Source organism: Heptranchias perlo, chromosome 20, assembly GCF_035084215.1.
Source record: "Heptranchias perlo isolate sHepPer1 chromosome 20, sHepPer1.hap1, whole genome shotgun sequence".
Classification (NCBI taxonomy): domain Eukaryota; kingdom Metazoa; phylum Chordata; class Chondrichthyes; order Hexanchiformes; family Hexanchidae; genus Heptranchias; species Heptranchias perlo.
In genome coordinates this window covers 34334444-34349723 of record NC_090344.1, presented here as the reverse complement: position 1 = coordinate 34349723, position 15280 = coordinate 34334444, and the positions used below count along the sequence as shown (strand labels likewise).

The following is a 15280-nucleotide window of genomic DNA, read 5'->3' as shown; positions in this document are numbered from 1 at the left end:
TCTGGGGTCCTGTATGTGGACCTCTGTCTGGGGTCCTGTACGTGGCCCTCTGTCTGGGATCCTGTATGTGGCCCTCTGTCTGGGGTCCTATACGTGGCCCTCTGTCTGGGGTCCTGTACGTGGCCCCCTGTCTGGGGTCCTGTATGTGGACCTCTGTCTGGGGTCCTGTATGTGGCCCTCTGTCTGGAGTCCTGTACGTGGCCCTCTGTCTGGGATCCTGTATGTGGCCCTCTGTCTGGGATCCTGTATGTGGCCCTCTGTCTGGGGTCCTGAACGAGTCCCTCTGTCTGGGATCCTGTATGTGGCCCTCTGTCTGGGGTCCTATACGTGGCCCTCTGTCTGGGGTCCTATACGTGGCCCCCTGTCTGGGGTCCTGTACGTGGTCCCCTGTCTGGGGTCCTGTATGTGGCCCTCTGTCTGGGGTCCTATACGTGGCCCCCTGTCTGGGGTCCTGTACGTGGTCCCCTGTCTGGGGTCCTGTACGTGGCCCTCTGTCTGGGATCCTGTACGTGGCCCTCTGTCTGGAGTCCTGAATGTGGCCCTCTGTCTGGGGTCCTGTATGTGGACCTCTGTCTGGGGTCCTGTATGTGGACCTCTGTCTGGGGTCCTGTACGTGGCCCTCTGTCTGGGGTCCTGTATGTGGCCCTCTGTCTGGGGTCCTGTATGTGGACCTCTGTCTGGGGTCCTGTATGTGGACCTCTGTCTGGGGTCCTGTATGTGGCCCTCTGTCTGGAGTCCTGTACGTGGCCCTCTGTCTGGGATCCTGTATGTAGCCCTCTGTCTGGGATCCTGTATGTGGCCCTCTGTCTGGGGTCCTGAACGAGTCCCTCTGTCTGGGATCCTGTATGTGGCCCTCTGTCTGGGGTCCTATACGTGGCCCTCTGTCTGGGGTCCTGTACGTGGCCCCCTGTCTGGGGTCCTGTACGTGGTCCCCTGTCTGGGGTCCTGTACGTGGCCCTCTGTCTGGGATCCTGTACGTGGCCCTCTGTCTGGGATCCTGTACGTGGCCCTCTGTCTGGGATCCTGTACGTGGCCCTCTGTCTGGGATCCTGTATGTGGCCCTCTGTCTGGGATCCTGTATGTGGCCCTCTGTCTGGGGTCCTGTACGTGGTCCCCTGTCTGGGGTCCTGTACGTGGCCCTCTGTCTGGGATCCTGTACGTGGCCCTCTGTCTGGGATCCTGTACGTGGCCCTCTGTCTGGGATCCTGTACGTGGCCCTCTGTCTGGGATCCTGTACGTGGCCCTCTGTCTGGGATCCTGTACGTGGCCCTCTGTCTGGGATCCTGTACGTGGCCCTCTGTCTGGGATCCTGTATGTGGCCCTCTGTCTGGGATCCTGTATGTGGCCCTCTGTCTGGGGTCCTGAACGAGTCCCTCTGTCTGGGATCCTGTATGTGGCCCTCTGTCTGGGATCCTGTATGTGGCCCTCTGTCTGGGATCCTGTATGTGGCCCTCTGTCTGGGGTCCTGTACGTGGTCCCCTGTCTGGGGTCCTGTACGTGGCCCTCTGTCTGGGATCCTGTACGTGGCCCTCTGTCTGGGATCCTGTACGTGGCCCTCTGTCTGGGATCCTGTACGTGGCCCTCTGTCTGGGATCCTGTACGTGGCCCTCTGTCTGGGGTCCTATACGTGGCCCTCTGTCTGGGGTCCTGTACGTGGCCCCCTGTCTGGGGTCCTGTACGTGGTCCCCTGTCTGGGGTCCTGTACGTGGCCCTCTGTCTGGGATCCTGTACGTGGCCCTCTGTCTGGGATCCTGTACGTGGCCCTCTGTCTGGGATCCTGTACGTGGCCCTCTGTCTGGGATCCTGTATGTGGCCCTCTGTCTGGGATCCTGTATGTGGCCCTCTGTCTGGGGTCCTGTACGTGGTCCCCTGTCTGGGGTCCTGTACGTGGCCCTCTGTCTGGGATCCTGTACGTGGCCCTCTGTCTGGGATCCTGTACGTGGCCCTCTGTCTGGGATCCTGTACGTGGCCCTCTGTCTGGGATCCTGTACGTGGCCCTCTGTCTGGGATCCTGTACGTGGCCCTCTGTCTGGGATCCTGTACGTGGCCCTCTGTCTGGGATCCTGTATGTGGCCCTCTGTCTGGGGTCCTGTACGTGGCCCTCTGTCTGGGGACCTGTATGTGGCCCTCTGTCTGGGGTCCTGTACGTGGCCCTCTGTCTGGGGTCCTGTATGTGGCCCTCTGTCTGGGGTCCTGTATGTGGCCCTCTGTCTGGGGACCTGTATGTGGCCCTCTGTCTGGGGTCCTGTATGTGGCCCTCTGTCTGGGGTCCTGTATGTGGCCCTCTGTCTGGGGTCCTGTATGTGGCCCTCTGTCTGGGGTCCTGTATGTGGCCCTCTGTCTGGGGTCCTGTATGTGGACCTCTGTCTGGGGTCCTGTATGTGGCCCTCTGTCTGGGGTCCTGTATGTGGCCCTCTGTCTGGAGTCCTGAATGTGGCCCTCTGTCTGGGATCCTGAATGTGGCCCTCTGTCTGGGGTCCTGTATGTGGCCCTCTGTCTGGGGTCCTGTATGTGGCCCTCTGTCTGGGGTCCTGTATGTGGCCCTCTGTCTGGGGTCCTGTATGTGGCCCTCTGTCTGGGATCCTGAATGTGGCCCTCTGTCTGGGATCCTGAATGTAGCCCTCTGTCTGGGGTCCTGTATGTGGCCCTCTGTCTGGGGTCCTGTATGTGGCCCTCTGTCTGGGATTCTGAGAAACAGAAACTGCAAGAAGCCTGAGTTACGGAAGCTCAGTGCTGTCGGCCTTTGCTTTGCAGCCTGATACTGCTGGGACGTATAATATTGTGCAGGGCTGGAAAGCTGAGGAGCTGCTCGCAAATTGCCGAACTCACCCAGTTACCTTGTCTTCAGCTAGCCTCTGCCTCTTAGTAATAGTGCACCTCAACGTACATTACCATTTAAATAATCCATACCAGTGCTAGTTAAAGTTATTTAATCCTGAAGTCCGTTGTGCTCTTATACTCTATGCCTCTATTTATAAAGCCCAGGATCCCGTATGCTTTTTTAACCACTTTCTCAACCTGCCCTGCCACCTTCAATGATTTGTGTACATATACCCCCAGATCTCTCTGTTCCTGCACTCCTTTTAGAATTGTGCCCTCCTATATTGCCTCTCCTCATTTTTCCTACCGAAATGCATCACCTCGCATTTTTCTGCGTTGTTTCATCTGCCACGTGTCCGCCCATGCCACCAGCCTGTCTATATCCTCTTGAAGTCTATCACTATCCTCCTCATTGTTTACTACACTTCCAAGTTTTGTGTCATCTGCAAATTTTGAAATTGTGCCCTGTACACCCAAGTCCAAGTCATTAATATATATCAAGAAAAGCAGTGGTCCCAGCACCGACCCCTGGGGAACATCACTGTACACCTCCCTCCAGTCCGAAAAACAACCGTTCACCACTACTCTCTGTCTCCTGTCACTTAGCCAATTCTGTATCCATGTTACTACTGCCCCCATGGGCCGCAATCTTACTGTCAAGCCTACCATGTGGCACTTTATCAAACACCTTTTGAAAGTCCATATACATCACATCAACCACATTGCCCTCATCGACCCTCTCTGTTACCTCATCAAAAAACTCTATCAAGTTAGTTAAACACGATTTGCCTTTAACAAATCCGTGCTGGCTTTCTCTAATCAATCCACCCTCGTCCAAGTAACGGTTAATTCTGTCCCGGATTATCGTTTCTAAAAGTTTCCCCACCACCGAGGTTAAACTGACTGGCCTGTAGTTGCTGGGTTTATCCTTACACCCTTTTTTTGAACAAGGGTGTGACATTTGCCTCTGGCACCACCCCCATATCTAAGGATGTTTGGAAGATTATGGCCAGTACCTCCCCAATTTCCACCCTTACTTCCCTCAGCAACCATCCGGACCGGGTGACTTATCTACTTTAAATACAGCCAGCCTTTCTAGTACCTCCTCTTTATCAATTTTAGCCCATCCAGTATCTCAACTATATCTTCCTTTACTGAGACTCCGGCAGCATCTTCTTCCTTGGTAAAGACAGATGCAAAGTACTCATTTAGTACCTCAGCCATGCCCTCTGCCTCCATGGATAGATCTCCTTTATGGTCCCTAATCGGCCCCACCCCTCCTCTTACTACCCGTTTACTGTTTACATGCCTGTAGAAGACTTTTGGATTCTCTTTTATGTTGGCCGCCAGTCTATTCTCATACTCTCTCTTTGCCCCTCTTATTTCCTTTTTCACTTCCCCTCTGAGCTTTCTATACTCAGCCTGGTTCTCACTTGTGTTATCAACCTGACATCTGTCATTCGCCCCTTTTTTCCCACGTCATTTTACTCTATTTCTTTCGTCATCCAGGGAGCTCTGGCTTTAGTTGCTCTACCTTTCCCCCGAGTGGGAATGTACCTAGACTGTACCCAAACCATCTCCTCTTTAAAGGCCACCCACTGTTCAATTACACTTTTGCCTGACAATCTTTGATTCCAATTTACTCGGGCCAGATCTGTTCTCATCCCATTGAAACTGGCCCTCCTCCAATTGAGTATTTTTACTTTTGAGTGGTCCGTGTCTTTTCCATAGCTATTCTAAACCTTATGATACTATGATCGCTGTTCCCTAAATGCTCCCCCACTGACACTTGCTCCTCTTGGCCCGCCTCATTCCCCAGAACTAGATCCAGCAGTGCCTCCTTCTTTGTTGGACCGGAAATGTACTGGTCAAGAAAGTTATCCTGAACACACTTCAAAAATTCCTCCCCCTCTTTGCCCCTTATTTTATTGTTATCCTCATCTATATTAGGATAGTTGAAGTCCCCAGTTATCACTACTCTATAGCTTTTACACCTCTGTAATTTCCCTGCAAATCTGCTCCTCTATATCCTTCCCACTAGTCGGTGGCCTATAGAATACACCCAGTAGTGTAATGGCACCTCTATTGTTCCTTAACTCTAAACAAATAGATTCTGTCCTTGACCCCTCCAGGACATCCTCTCTCTCCAGCACTGTAACATTCTCCTTAATCAATACTGCCACCCCACCTCCTTTCTTTCCTTCCCTATCTTTCCTGAACACCTTGTATCCAGGAATATCTCGTACCCAATCCTGCCCTTTAAAAGGAAAAATGTGCAGGGCTACGGGGAATGAGCAGAGGGAGTGGGACGAATTGGATAGCTCTTTCAAAGAACCAGCACAGGCACAATGGGTCGAATGGCCTCCTTCTGAGCTGTACGATTCTAAAACCATTAAAGAAAATTGCAGAAAATCAACCCCATTGTATTTCAATGCCAGGAATTTCATTTACTCCAGATTCTGGAATACTTTTAATCTGCTGAATGTTGTTAAAAGTATGGAATTGAGGTACAGATCAGCCATGATCTAACAGAACGCCGGAACAGGCTCGAGGGGCTGAATGGCCTTCAGTTCCTATGTCTCTAACAGTAGAAACAAAGAACTTGCATTTATACAGCGCCTTTCACCACCTCAGGACGACCCAGAGTGCTTTACAGCCAATGAAGTACTTCTGAAGTGTAGTCACTGTTGTAATGTAGGAAATTCCCCTCTCTCCTGTGCCTAAACATGGAGACTGCCCGTCACAAAGCCACCTCTTTTAAATGAACGACCGCACACTGTAAATCATCCCTCACAAGACTGGGGGGTGGGGGGTAGTGGTGGTGAGAGTGAAAGAGAGAGAGCTAAATAAACCATTCAGAGCCGGATAAAATGATTCAAGTAGCAGTCTGGGGAGGCCCAATCTCAGCCTCCATTGCTCTTGAATGCAGCTCTCTATTTTCTTAATTAGTGTATATTTATAGACTGTCTAGTGGCCAAGACAAATGCTCCAGCTTCCTGTAACCTGCTTTAAACTCCAAATAAACAAAAAAAATATTGTCTTTGAATTGATCGACAGTAGGCTCCCTCCTGACAGGGTGGGTGCTTTGACTCTGGCCAGGCCCCCGCTAGCAACTGGGCCTTTTGTGAGCTCTGTGCTCTCTTGTTCGATTGTTTTACTTTCTTTCTCACCCGTGCAGACGTCGAGACATTCAGTGCTGGCGTCGAACAGCTGGAGGCGGAGGGCTTCCGGGAGGGTGAGGGGTGGGTCGGGGCAGGCTGGTGCACCCTTGGTAGGCCCCGTTCACCGCTCTCGGCCACCGCTGGGTGTTCACGCCCAGCGCGGAGGCAAATTAACTTTGATTTATTAAAGACGCTAACGGTGACAGATGTCCTGACATTACCTGAGGTCGCTCACCCTCCAGGATTGTCCTGGAGTCTCCAGGAATTATAGGTTAATCTCCTGGACACTGCTCCTGGCAACTCCAAGAGAAATAGAGTGCCTCATGGCTAGACTCCCTCATCAAGAGGGATCCCAATGGGCTGGATTCCCTCCTTAAAGGGGGTCCTGATGAAATGGACTCCCACTGTAAAGGAGGTGCGAATAGAATAGGCACCCTCTCTCAAGGTGGCCCGGTGGAACGGACACCCTCTGTAAATTCATCACTACAATATCAGATCTAGTTCCAATTACCCTGCCCCTCACCACGAGGGGCGTGATCTGAATCTAATCGAGGGATTCGGGGGGTTAAAACATAGAATAACGGATACCCGGGAGTGAGTTACAGGCTGGAATCTAATCGAGGGGTTTGGGTGGTTTATATATAGAATGACAGATACCCGGGAGTGAGTTACAGGCTGAAATCTAATCGAGGGGTTCGGGTGGTTTGTATATAGAATAACAGATACCCGGGAGTGAGTTGCAGGCTGGAATCTAATCGAGGGGTTCGGGGGGTTTATATATAGAATAACGGATACCCGGGAGTGAGTTACAGGCTAGAATCTAATCGAGAGGTTCGGGGGGTTTATATATAGAATAACAGATACCTGGGAGTGAGTTACAGGCTGGAATCTAATCGAGGGGTTCGGGTGGTTTATATATAGAATAACAGATACCCGGGAGTGAGTTACAGGCTGGAATCTAATCGAGGGGTTTGGGTGGTTTATATATAGAATCACAGATACCCGGGAGTGAGTTACAGGCTGGAATCTAATCGAGGGGTTCGGGTGGTTTATATATAGAATAACAGATACCCGGGAGTGAGTTACAGGCTGGAATCTAATCGAGGGGTTCGGGTGGTTTATATATAGAATAACAGATACCCGGGAGTGAGTTACAGGCTGGAATCTAATCGAGGGGTTCGGGTGGTTTATATATAGAATAACAGATCCCTGGGAGTGAGTTACAGGCTGGAATCTAATCGAGGGGTTCGGGTGGTTTATATATAGAATAACAGATACCCAAGAGTGAGTTACAGGCTGGAATCTAATCGAGGGGTTCGGGTGGTTTATATATAGAATAACAGATACCCGGGAGTGAGTTACAGGCTGGAATCTAATCGAGGGGTTCGGGTGGTTTATACATAGAATAACAGATACCCGGGAGTGAGTTACAGGCTGGAATCTAATCGAGGGGTTCGGGTGGTTTATATATAGAATAACAGATACCCGGGAGCGAGTTACAGGCTGGAATCTAATCGAGGGGTTCGGGTGGTTTATATATAGAATAACAGATACCCGGGAGTGAGTTACAGGCTGGAATCTAATCGAGGGGTTGGGGTGGTTGTTACAACCCCTGCAAACAGCTGTCCCTTTTTTATGTATACATGTATAGGGTTGCCAACTCTGGTTGGACGTATTCCTGGAGGTGTCATCACTTGACTCCACCGCTCTCCAACCGCCCCGCCCCCACACTCCAGCCATTGGCCGCCCGGCACATCCATCATCAGCTGCACCTCCCCCTTCCCACGGCCAATTGGAAAGCAAACAGACTCTTCATTACCCGATTGGACAGACTGTCGAGCAGCCTTCTTTCCCTCCATCTCCAATATTTTTGAGAACCCAAGTAATAAAAGCATTCAAAGAAAATGAACGATAGCACATTTGTTTTTTTTAAAAAAACGCCCCCTTTGATTTCTCCCCCTGGGTTTTGCTCGCAACAGTGTCCAGGAGACTCATCTTTCATTCCTGGAGACTCCAGGGCTGGTTGGCAACCCCAATATATCAAGAAAATTCCTTCTCGAAAGCTGAGCTAATATCGGGAGGAGGTGTGGGGGCGGGGGGAGAGGGTGAGTACAGGTGATAGTTCTGTGTTGACTCAATTCCTGTCGCTGCCAGTTTAACGTTCCTCCAGCTCTTTAATCTACAGAAAGCGAATACTACTGCCTTTATGGAGCAGATCTTAGTGCTGTGTTTATGCAGCGCCCGGTTCCATTTACTACATAAACTACTCCTGGGCCTCAAACACACCCACTCCATTCAGGCCTTGGAGAAACCATAATATTTAGAATGGTTTGGAGACTTTCTGTGCGGAACGGCTTGTGGAGTGTCAGATGTGGCCGTGCGCCTTTTAATGCTGCTTCTCAGAAGGCCTCTACACGGGCCATCCATGTATTCAAACCCCCCCCCCCCTCACCACATCCTTCCCTTGCCGAGAGCGAGGAGACGCCAGAGAGAGAGCTCGCTGTATTCGGCGAAGAGGCACTTTCCAAAAATATTTCTCCTTTCCCCAATCGTTGCTGTTCCTCAGACTCTTTTGAGGGCTGAGGCAGCCTATTGCTCTGAGCTCTCGCGAGCCCCATCAGGTATCAGCCGTGGCTCAGTCGGTAGCACTTTCGCCCTATCAGTCATGATCGGTCGTGGGTTCGAGTCCCACTCCAGAGACTCGAGCGCATAATCCAGGCCGACAGTCCCTGTGCAGTACTGAGGGAGGGCTACAGTGCCGGAGGTGCCGTCTTTCGGATGAGATACTAAACCGAGGCCCCTGTCTGCCCTCTCAGGTGGATGTAAAAGATCCTGTGACACTATTGGAAGAAGAGCAGGGGAGTTCTCCCTGGTGTCCTGGGCCAAGATTTATCATTCAACCAACATCACTAAAAAGCAGATTATCATGTTGCTGTTTGTGGGATCTTGCTGTGCAATGGGCAGCCTCGTTTCCGACATTACAACGGTGACAGTACTTCATTGCCTGTTAAGTGCTTTGGGAGGTCATGAGAGGCGCTGTAAATATTCAAGTCTTTCTATATTTATGGGCTGCAAAGAGAGCGGGCACTTTCGGTCCTACTCAAGAAAGCATCAAATGGCTCACAGGCCCAGGTTCGACCTCCCCAGTCTGTGCAGAGTTAACTCATCTCAGCTGGGGTGACCTTAAAGGGCACTACGAATTGGCCTCAATATCCCAGAACTGTTTCGGGCAAAAAAAACCCCACACAAAACCAGCCATGGTTCCCCACCATGAACTGCTAAACGCTGCGACCTTGTGGACGGCGGATGAGGACAGGGTTGGGCAAATCGCGCTGCCCCCACCTCCCCCCCCTCCCCCCATGGGCGAATAGCCCAGCGACAGCCACTGTCTAGACTCCCGCGTGATAAATGCTCACATGGAACTGTACCCCAGCAAGAAGTCAGCTCAATCAGGAGAGTAACCCGCAGCGGTGGAGTGGGGGAGGGGGGGTTGTCTTCCACACAAAGTTGTCTTCCTCCAGGGTCAGCAGCAGCCCGATGCTAACGCATGGCTCAGGCCTGCCCCAGTACCACAGCTCCCTGGGCTGAGTGTGAACACGCAGCTGGCTCCGGGCTCCATCTTCCCCAGGCATCTGGTTGCTGTCGAGCTCACTGTAACAGCAGCTACAGCCAGGGAGCTCCCGAATGTCGGGATCGGCTCCACTCCCTCACCCTCTCCCAACACCCCAGTCTGCCAGACTTTGTGGAACTCTCCATTGCCCCTCGGCCTGTGCAAGGGCAAACGGTACCTGGCCGCTGCGTGTTTTAAAGCATGGTATCAACTTTGGCCTAAAAATTACCTTCAGTGCAATTAGCCTCACACATTCATATGGCCCCATTCAAAATGGCTGCAGTGCAAGTAGCCTCACACCTTCATTTAGCCTCACTCAAAATGGCTGCAGTGCAATTAGCCTCACACCTTCATATAGCCTCACTCAAAATGGCCGCATTGCAATTAGCCTCACACCTTCATTTAGCCTCACTCAAAATGGCTGCAGTGCAATTAGCCTCACACGTTTATATAGCCTCACTCAAAATGGCGGCATTGCAATTAGCCTCAAATGTTCATATAACCTCACTCAAAATGGCTGCAGTGCAATTAGCCTCACAAGTTAATTTAGCCTCACTCAAAATGGCCGCATTGCAACTAGCCTCACACGTTCATCTGTCCCCACTCAAAATGGCTGCAGTGCAATTAGCCTCAAACGTTCATATAACCTCACTCAAAATGGCTGCAGTGCAATTAGCCTCAAACGTTCATATAACCTCACTCAAAATGGCTGCAGTGCAATTAGCCTCATGCCTTCATATAGCCCCAATCAAAATGGCTGCAGCACAATTAGCCTCATTCGTTCATATAGCCTCACTCAAGATGGCTGCAGTGCAATTCGCCTCACAAGTTCATATCGCCTCACTCAAGATGGCTGCAGTGCAATTAGCCTCATGCCTTCATATAGCCCCAATCAAAATGGCTCCGGTACAATTAGCCTCACACGTTTATATAGCCTCACTTAAAATGGCTGCAGCGCAATTAGCCTCACACGTTCATATGTCCCCACTCAAAATGGCTGCAGCGCAATTAGCCTCACACGTTCATATGTCCCCACTCAAAATGGCTGCAGTGCAATTAGCCTCACACGCTCATACAGCCTCCCTCAAAATGGCTGCCACTTCACCTAAACAACAACAGTGGCTGCATTTTAAAAGCAATCCACTGGATGTAAACGCTTTGAGACGCCCTGAGCATGTGTTGTATAAATGGTCGTCATCTTTTCCCCTTTTCTTGGATCGCGTGCTGTTTCCACCATCCAAAAAGTGACAGGGTATTCGAGCCCAACAGGTCAGAGCCTGCGGCTGCTTGCCACCAATGAGCTGAGGTCCCTTCATGAGGTTGATGAGGTCTGCTCCAAGCTCCAACCCTCCATCCTCCTCTACGCAAGGCAGTCCTGACACTGGCTCATCAACCTCATTAAAGAAATAAGAAAAGACTCGCTTTTAAGGTGATCGGCAAAAGAGCCAGAGGCCACATGAGGAAACATTTTTTCGTGCAGCGAGTTGTAATGATCTGGAATGCACTGCCTGAAAGGGCGGTGGAAGCAGATTCAATAGTGACTTTCGAATGGGAATTGGAGAAATACTTGAAGGGAAAAAATTTTACAGGCCTATGGGGAAAGAGCGGGGGAATGGGACTAATTGGATAGCTCTTTCAAAGAGCCAGCCCAGGCATGATTGGCCTCCTTCTGTGTTGTACCTACTATGATTATACAGTGCCTTTCATACCCTCAGGACGTCCCAAAGCGTTTCACAGCCAATGAAGTGCTTTTGAAGTGTAGTCAAGTGCAGCAGCCAATTTGCGCACAGCAAGATCCCACAAACAGCCGGATCATATTTTCTTTAGTGATGTTGGTTGAGGGATAAATATTTGCCAGGACACCGGGGAGACCTCCCCTGCTCTTCTTCGAAGAGTGACGTGGGATCTTTTACATCCACCTGGGAGGACTACGGGGCCTCGGTTTAATGACTCGTCCGAAAGACGGCCCCTCCGCCAGTGCAGCGCTCCCTCAGTACTGCGCTGCGGCATCAGCCTGGACTGTGTGCTCAAGTCTCTGTTGCTGCCTTCGTCAAATCAAAGGCCTTTCACCCCCCCTGTCTCTCCATGTGCAGAACGGCTCGCAGCCTGAGCTGATGGAAAAAAAAAACAATTAGGGCCTGCTGTCAACTGCCATTAACTTCAAGATTCCTCGAGCAGGAGCTGAAGCAGTGGGAGGATGTGCGTCAGACTCGTTCGCTGTGTTTTGTTTTTGTCGCGTTCTTTTCGGACTGACTCTCAGGGTTACTTCTTGCGCAAGTTAAAGCTGCTGCCGCAGGAGACTTCTCAGGGTGCCAATCACACGATACGTCTGTCCCGGTCCCGTAGTTAACGATGGCTGACGGTTGGCATGTGGTCCAGGCAGCCATCGCCCATCTGAGGGCGGTCCGGGCACAAGGCCCGAACCAAACCTCTCTTGGGGCCCCTAAGTCTGGGTGTCTTTTTGGGGAGAAGGTGGAGGGAAATGAGGCCCCCTCCGATCTCACCATCTAGGCCTGCCTTCAGCCTGTGCCAATCGTAAGATGACCACACCCCATCCCCACAGGGGGATGCCCTGGAAACCCCAGGGCAACGTAAAGGGCCAGAAGGCCTGCTCCTGCAATCTCCTCTTGGTTTCTCCCCAACGGCCACCATAAGAGACTGGAGATGCTGGGATAGTTCTCCTTAGAACAGAGAAGGTTAAGGGGAGATATGATAGAGGTGTTCAAAATCATGAAGGGTTTTGATCGAGTAAATGAGGAGAAACTGTTTCCAGAGGCAGACGGGTCGGTAACCAGAGGACACAGATTTAAGGAGATTGGCAAAAGAGCCAGAGGCGACATGAGGAAACATTTTTTTACGCAGCGAGTTGTAATGATCTGGAATGCGCTGCCTGAAAGGGCGGTGGAAGCAGATTCAATAATAACTTTCAAAAGGGAATTGGAGAAATACTTGAAGGGGAAAAAAAATTACAGGGCTACGGGGAACGAGCGAGGGGAGTGGGACTAATTGGACAGCTCTTTCAAAGAGCCGGCACAGGCACGACGGGCCGAGTGGCCTCCTCCTGTGCTGTGCCTGCTATGGTAACACCGGCAGAAGATCGATGGAAACTCCCGGATACTCCGAGCTAAACCGGATTGCTGCCGACCAGGGAGACAGAGATCAACCAGGAAAACCTCAGAGGAAAGAAAGAACTCCCAATTCCAAAGGGCCTTTCACCCCCTCAGGACGTCCCAAAGCCCTTCACAGTCAATGAAGTGCTTTAGAAGTACAGTCGCTGTTGCATCGTAGGGTTACCCGGTGCCAATCTCACAGCGGCGATGCGCAGGAAAAATTGGGCCCAATGATTCTCGAAGCGGGCAGGGGTTGGCATGACCGCCCCTCCCCCAACACCCCCACCCCCCCACCTTCCCAAACCCCCACCAAATTTTCTCGACAAAATACGCTCTTTCTGATAGTTGAAGCCCTCAAGTGTCAATGACTGCCTTTGTCTCTCGCAAATGCGCACGGGAAGTCGCAGAGCATTTCTGTGGCTTTGGGAAATGGCTTCCACACGTAGATCAGAGGGAGGAGATGACAGGACTTGTTTCAGTGGGAGGCCAGAGTGTGCTGTTTATAGCCGTTAATTAGAGAGCGGGGCTGGGCACAGCATCGACAGAAGGCTTCGGAGCGCAGTCTGCTGTCTGCACACTGCCATCTGTGTCCCCAAATTATCCAATATCAGGGCAATCTTGTGCTTAACAAATTCTTGACTATCGAGTCCGACCGCAGGCCTCGTCCCACCCGACCTCAGCGATGTCTTCCTGCCTTCCCACCAGGCAGCATCCCCGCGCACTACGTCCCCCCCACCCTCTCCTCTTAACACCGGGACTCTCCCCCATCCCCCTGCTCCAGTCGCCATGGCTAGCCGCTTGTCCAGACACTGCACTCCCCGCCTCTTGCCCTCTGCCTTGCCAACTCCAGCCTCCTTGAAACCCGCCGACTGAGACTTTGCCCCCACTTCCCCTGCCCCCGCCCTAACCCTCCTCCATTTTCCAGGGGCAGGAGTGGGATAGGAGAGGGGGCAGGAGTAGGAGTGGGGCGGGAGAGGGGCGGGAGTGGGGCGGGAGAGGGGAGGGAGTGGGGCCGGAGTGGGGCGGGAGTGGGGCCGGAGTGGGGCGGGAGTGGGGCGGGAGAGGGGCCGGAGTGGGACGGGAGGGGCCGGAGTGGGACCGGAGTGGGATGGGAGAGGGGCGGGAGTGGGATAGGAGAGGGGCAGGAGTGGGATAGGAGAGGGGCAGGAGTGGGATAGGAGAGGGGCAGGAGTGGGATAGGAGAGGGGCAGGAGTGATAGGAGAGGGGCAGGAGTGGGATAGGAGAGGGGCAGGAGTGGGATAGGAGGGGCGGGAGTGGGAGAGGAGTGGGGCAGGAGTGGGAGAGGAGAGGGGCAGGAGTGGGATAGGAGAGGGGCAGGAGTGGGAGAGGAGTGGGGCAGGAGTGGGAGAGGAGTGGGGCAGGAATGGGAGAGGAGTGGGGCAGGAGTGGGAGAGGAGTGGGGCAGGAGTGGGATAGGAGAGGGGCAGGGGCAGGAGTGGGATAGGAGAGGGGCAGGAGTGGGATAGGAGAGGGGCAGGAGTGGGATAGGAGAGGGGCAGGAGTGGGATAGGAGTGGGGCAGGAGTGGGATAGGAGAGGGGCAGGAGTGGAATAGGAGAGGGGCAGGGGCAGGAATGGGAGAGGAGAGGGGCAGGAATGGGATAGGAGAGGGGCAGAGGCAGGACTGGGAGAGGATATCCCCTGCGGGCTCCCTCGATGAGAACCATTTTTCACACCGGAATAATATGCTGAAGTAATTCCATTATTATCAAGCCAGACATCGCCTGGGTCTCAATTAAGTCACAGTGTGCTCCCAGCACCCATTCCGCACAATTCAACCAGAATAGCAGACAGAAGGAAGGTGGCAAGGTGCACTCACAGTTTCTCAAGGGCTTGCAGTCCAGAAAAGGCATCACTCTTCAGCATCACGATCCTGTTGTTGCTCAGTATCCTGCGGGAACACAAGGGAACGAACTCACGGTGAGACCATTCAATGGCAGGCCCGCAGCCGATTAACACTTCCAGTCCTGTGGTCCGCAGAGATGGGCTTTGGGAAGGAGGTTGTGCCTTCAGCTGCCTAGGCCCTAAGCTCTGGAATTCCCTCCCTAAACCTCTCCACCTCTCTCTCCTCCTTTAAGACGCTCCTTAAAACCTACCTCTTTGACCAAGCTTTTGGTCACCTGTCCTAATACCTCCTTATGTGGCTCGGTGTCAAATTTTGTCTGATAATCGCTCCTGTGAAGCGCCTTGGGACGTTTTACGATGTTTAAAGGCGCTGTATAAATGTACGTCATTGTTCCCAACATCACTTGCTGATCTGAGACACGTACTGAGTGAGGAAGGTTGTCCAATCAGAAGGGACCCTGGCTTCAAAATGGCACAGCAGAGTCTAAAGGGTTAAAATCCTACTGTGCCCTAAAGCCAGGGCCGGTGACACCGTCAGGGCCTTCCCTCCAGTGTTAAAGAGCGGCTACTTCCTGTCTGTGTCTGGGGGAGGACAAGAGAGGGGAGGGAGGGGGAGGGAAGGGAGAGGAGGGGAGAAGAGTGGAAGGGAGGGTAGGAGTGGAGGGGAAGGGAGAGGAGAGGAGGAGGGGAAGGGTGGGGAGGGGAGGGAAGGA

General features: G+C 52.5%; 1 protein-coding gene across 3 annotated transcripts in view; it reads right to left on the bottom strand.

Moving 5' to 3' along the window:
- The window catches only part of LOC137335691 (adhesion G protein-coupled receptor A2-like), a 283681-nt gene that overhangs the window by 224816 nt on the left and 43585 nt on the right, over positions 1 to 15280 (bottom strand). For all 3 annotated transcript variants that reach the window (XM_068000989.1, XM_068000990.1, XM_068000991.1), the window contains exon 2: positions 14542 to 14613. In XM_068000989.1, the coding sequence (XP_067857090.1) occupies positions 14542 to 14613 (72 nt within the window). The remainder of the gene's footprint in view (positions 1 to 14541; positions 14614 to 15280) is intronic.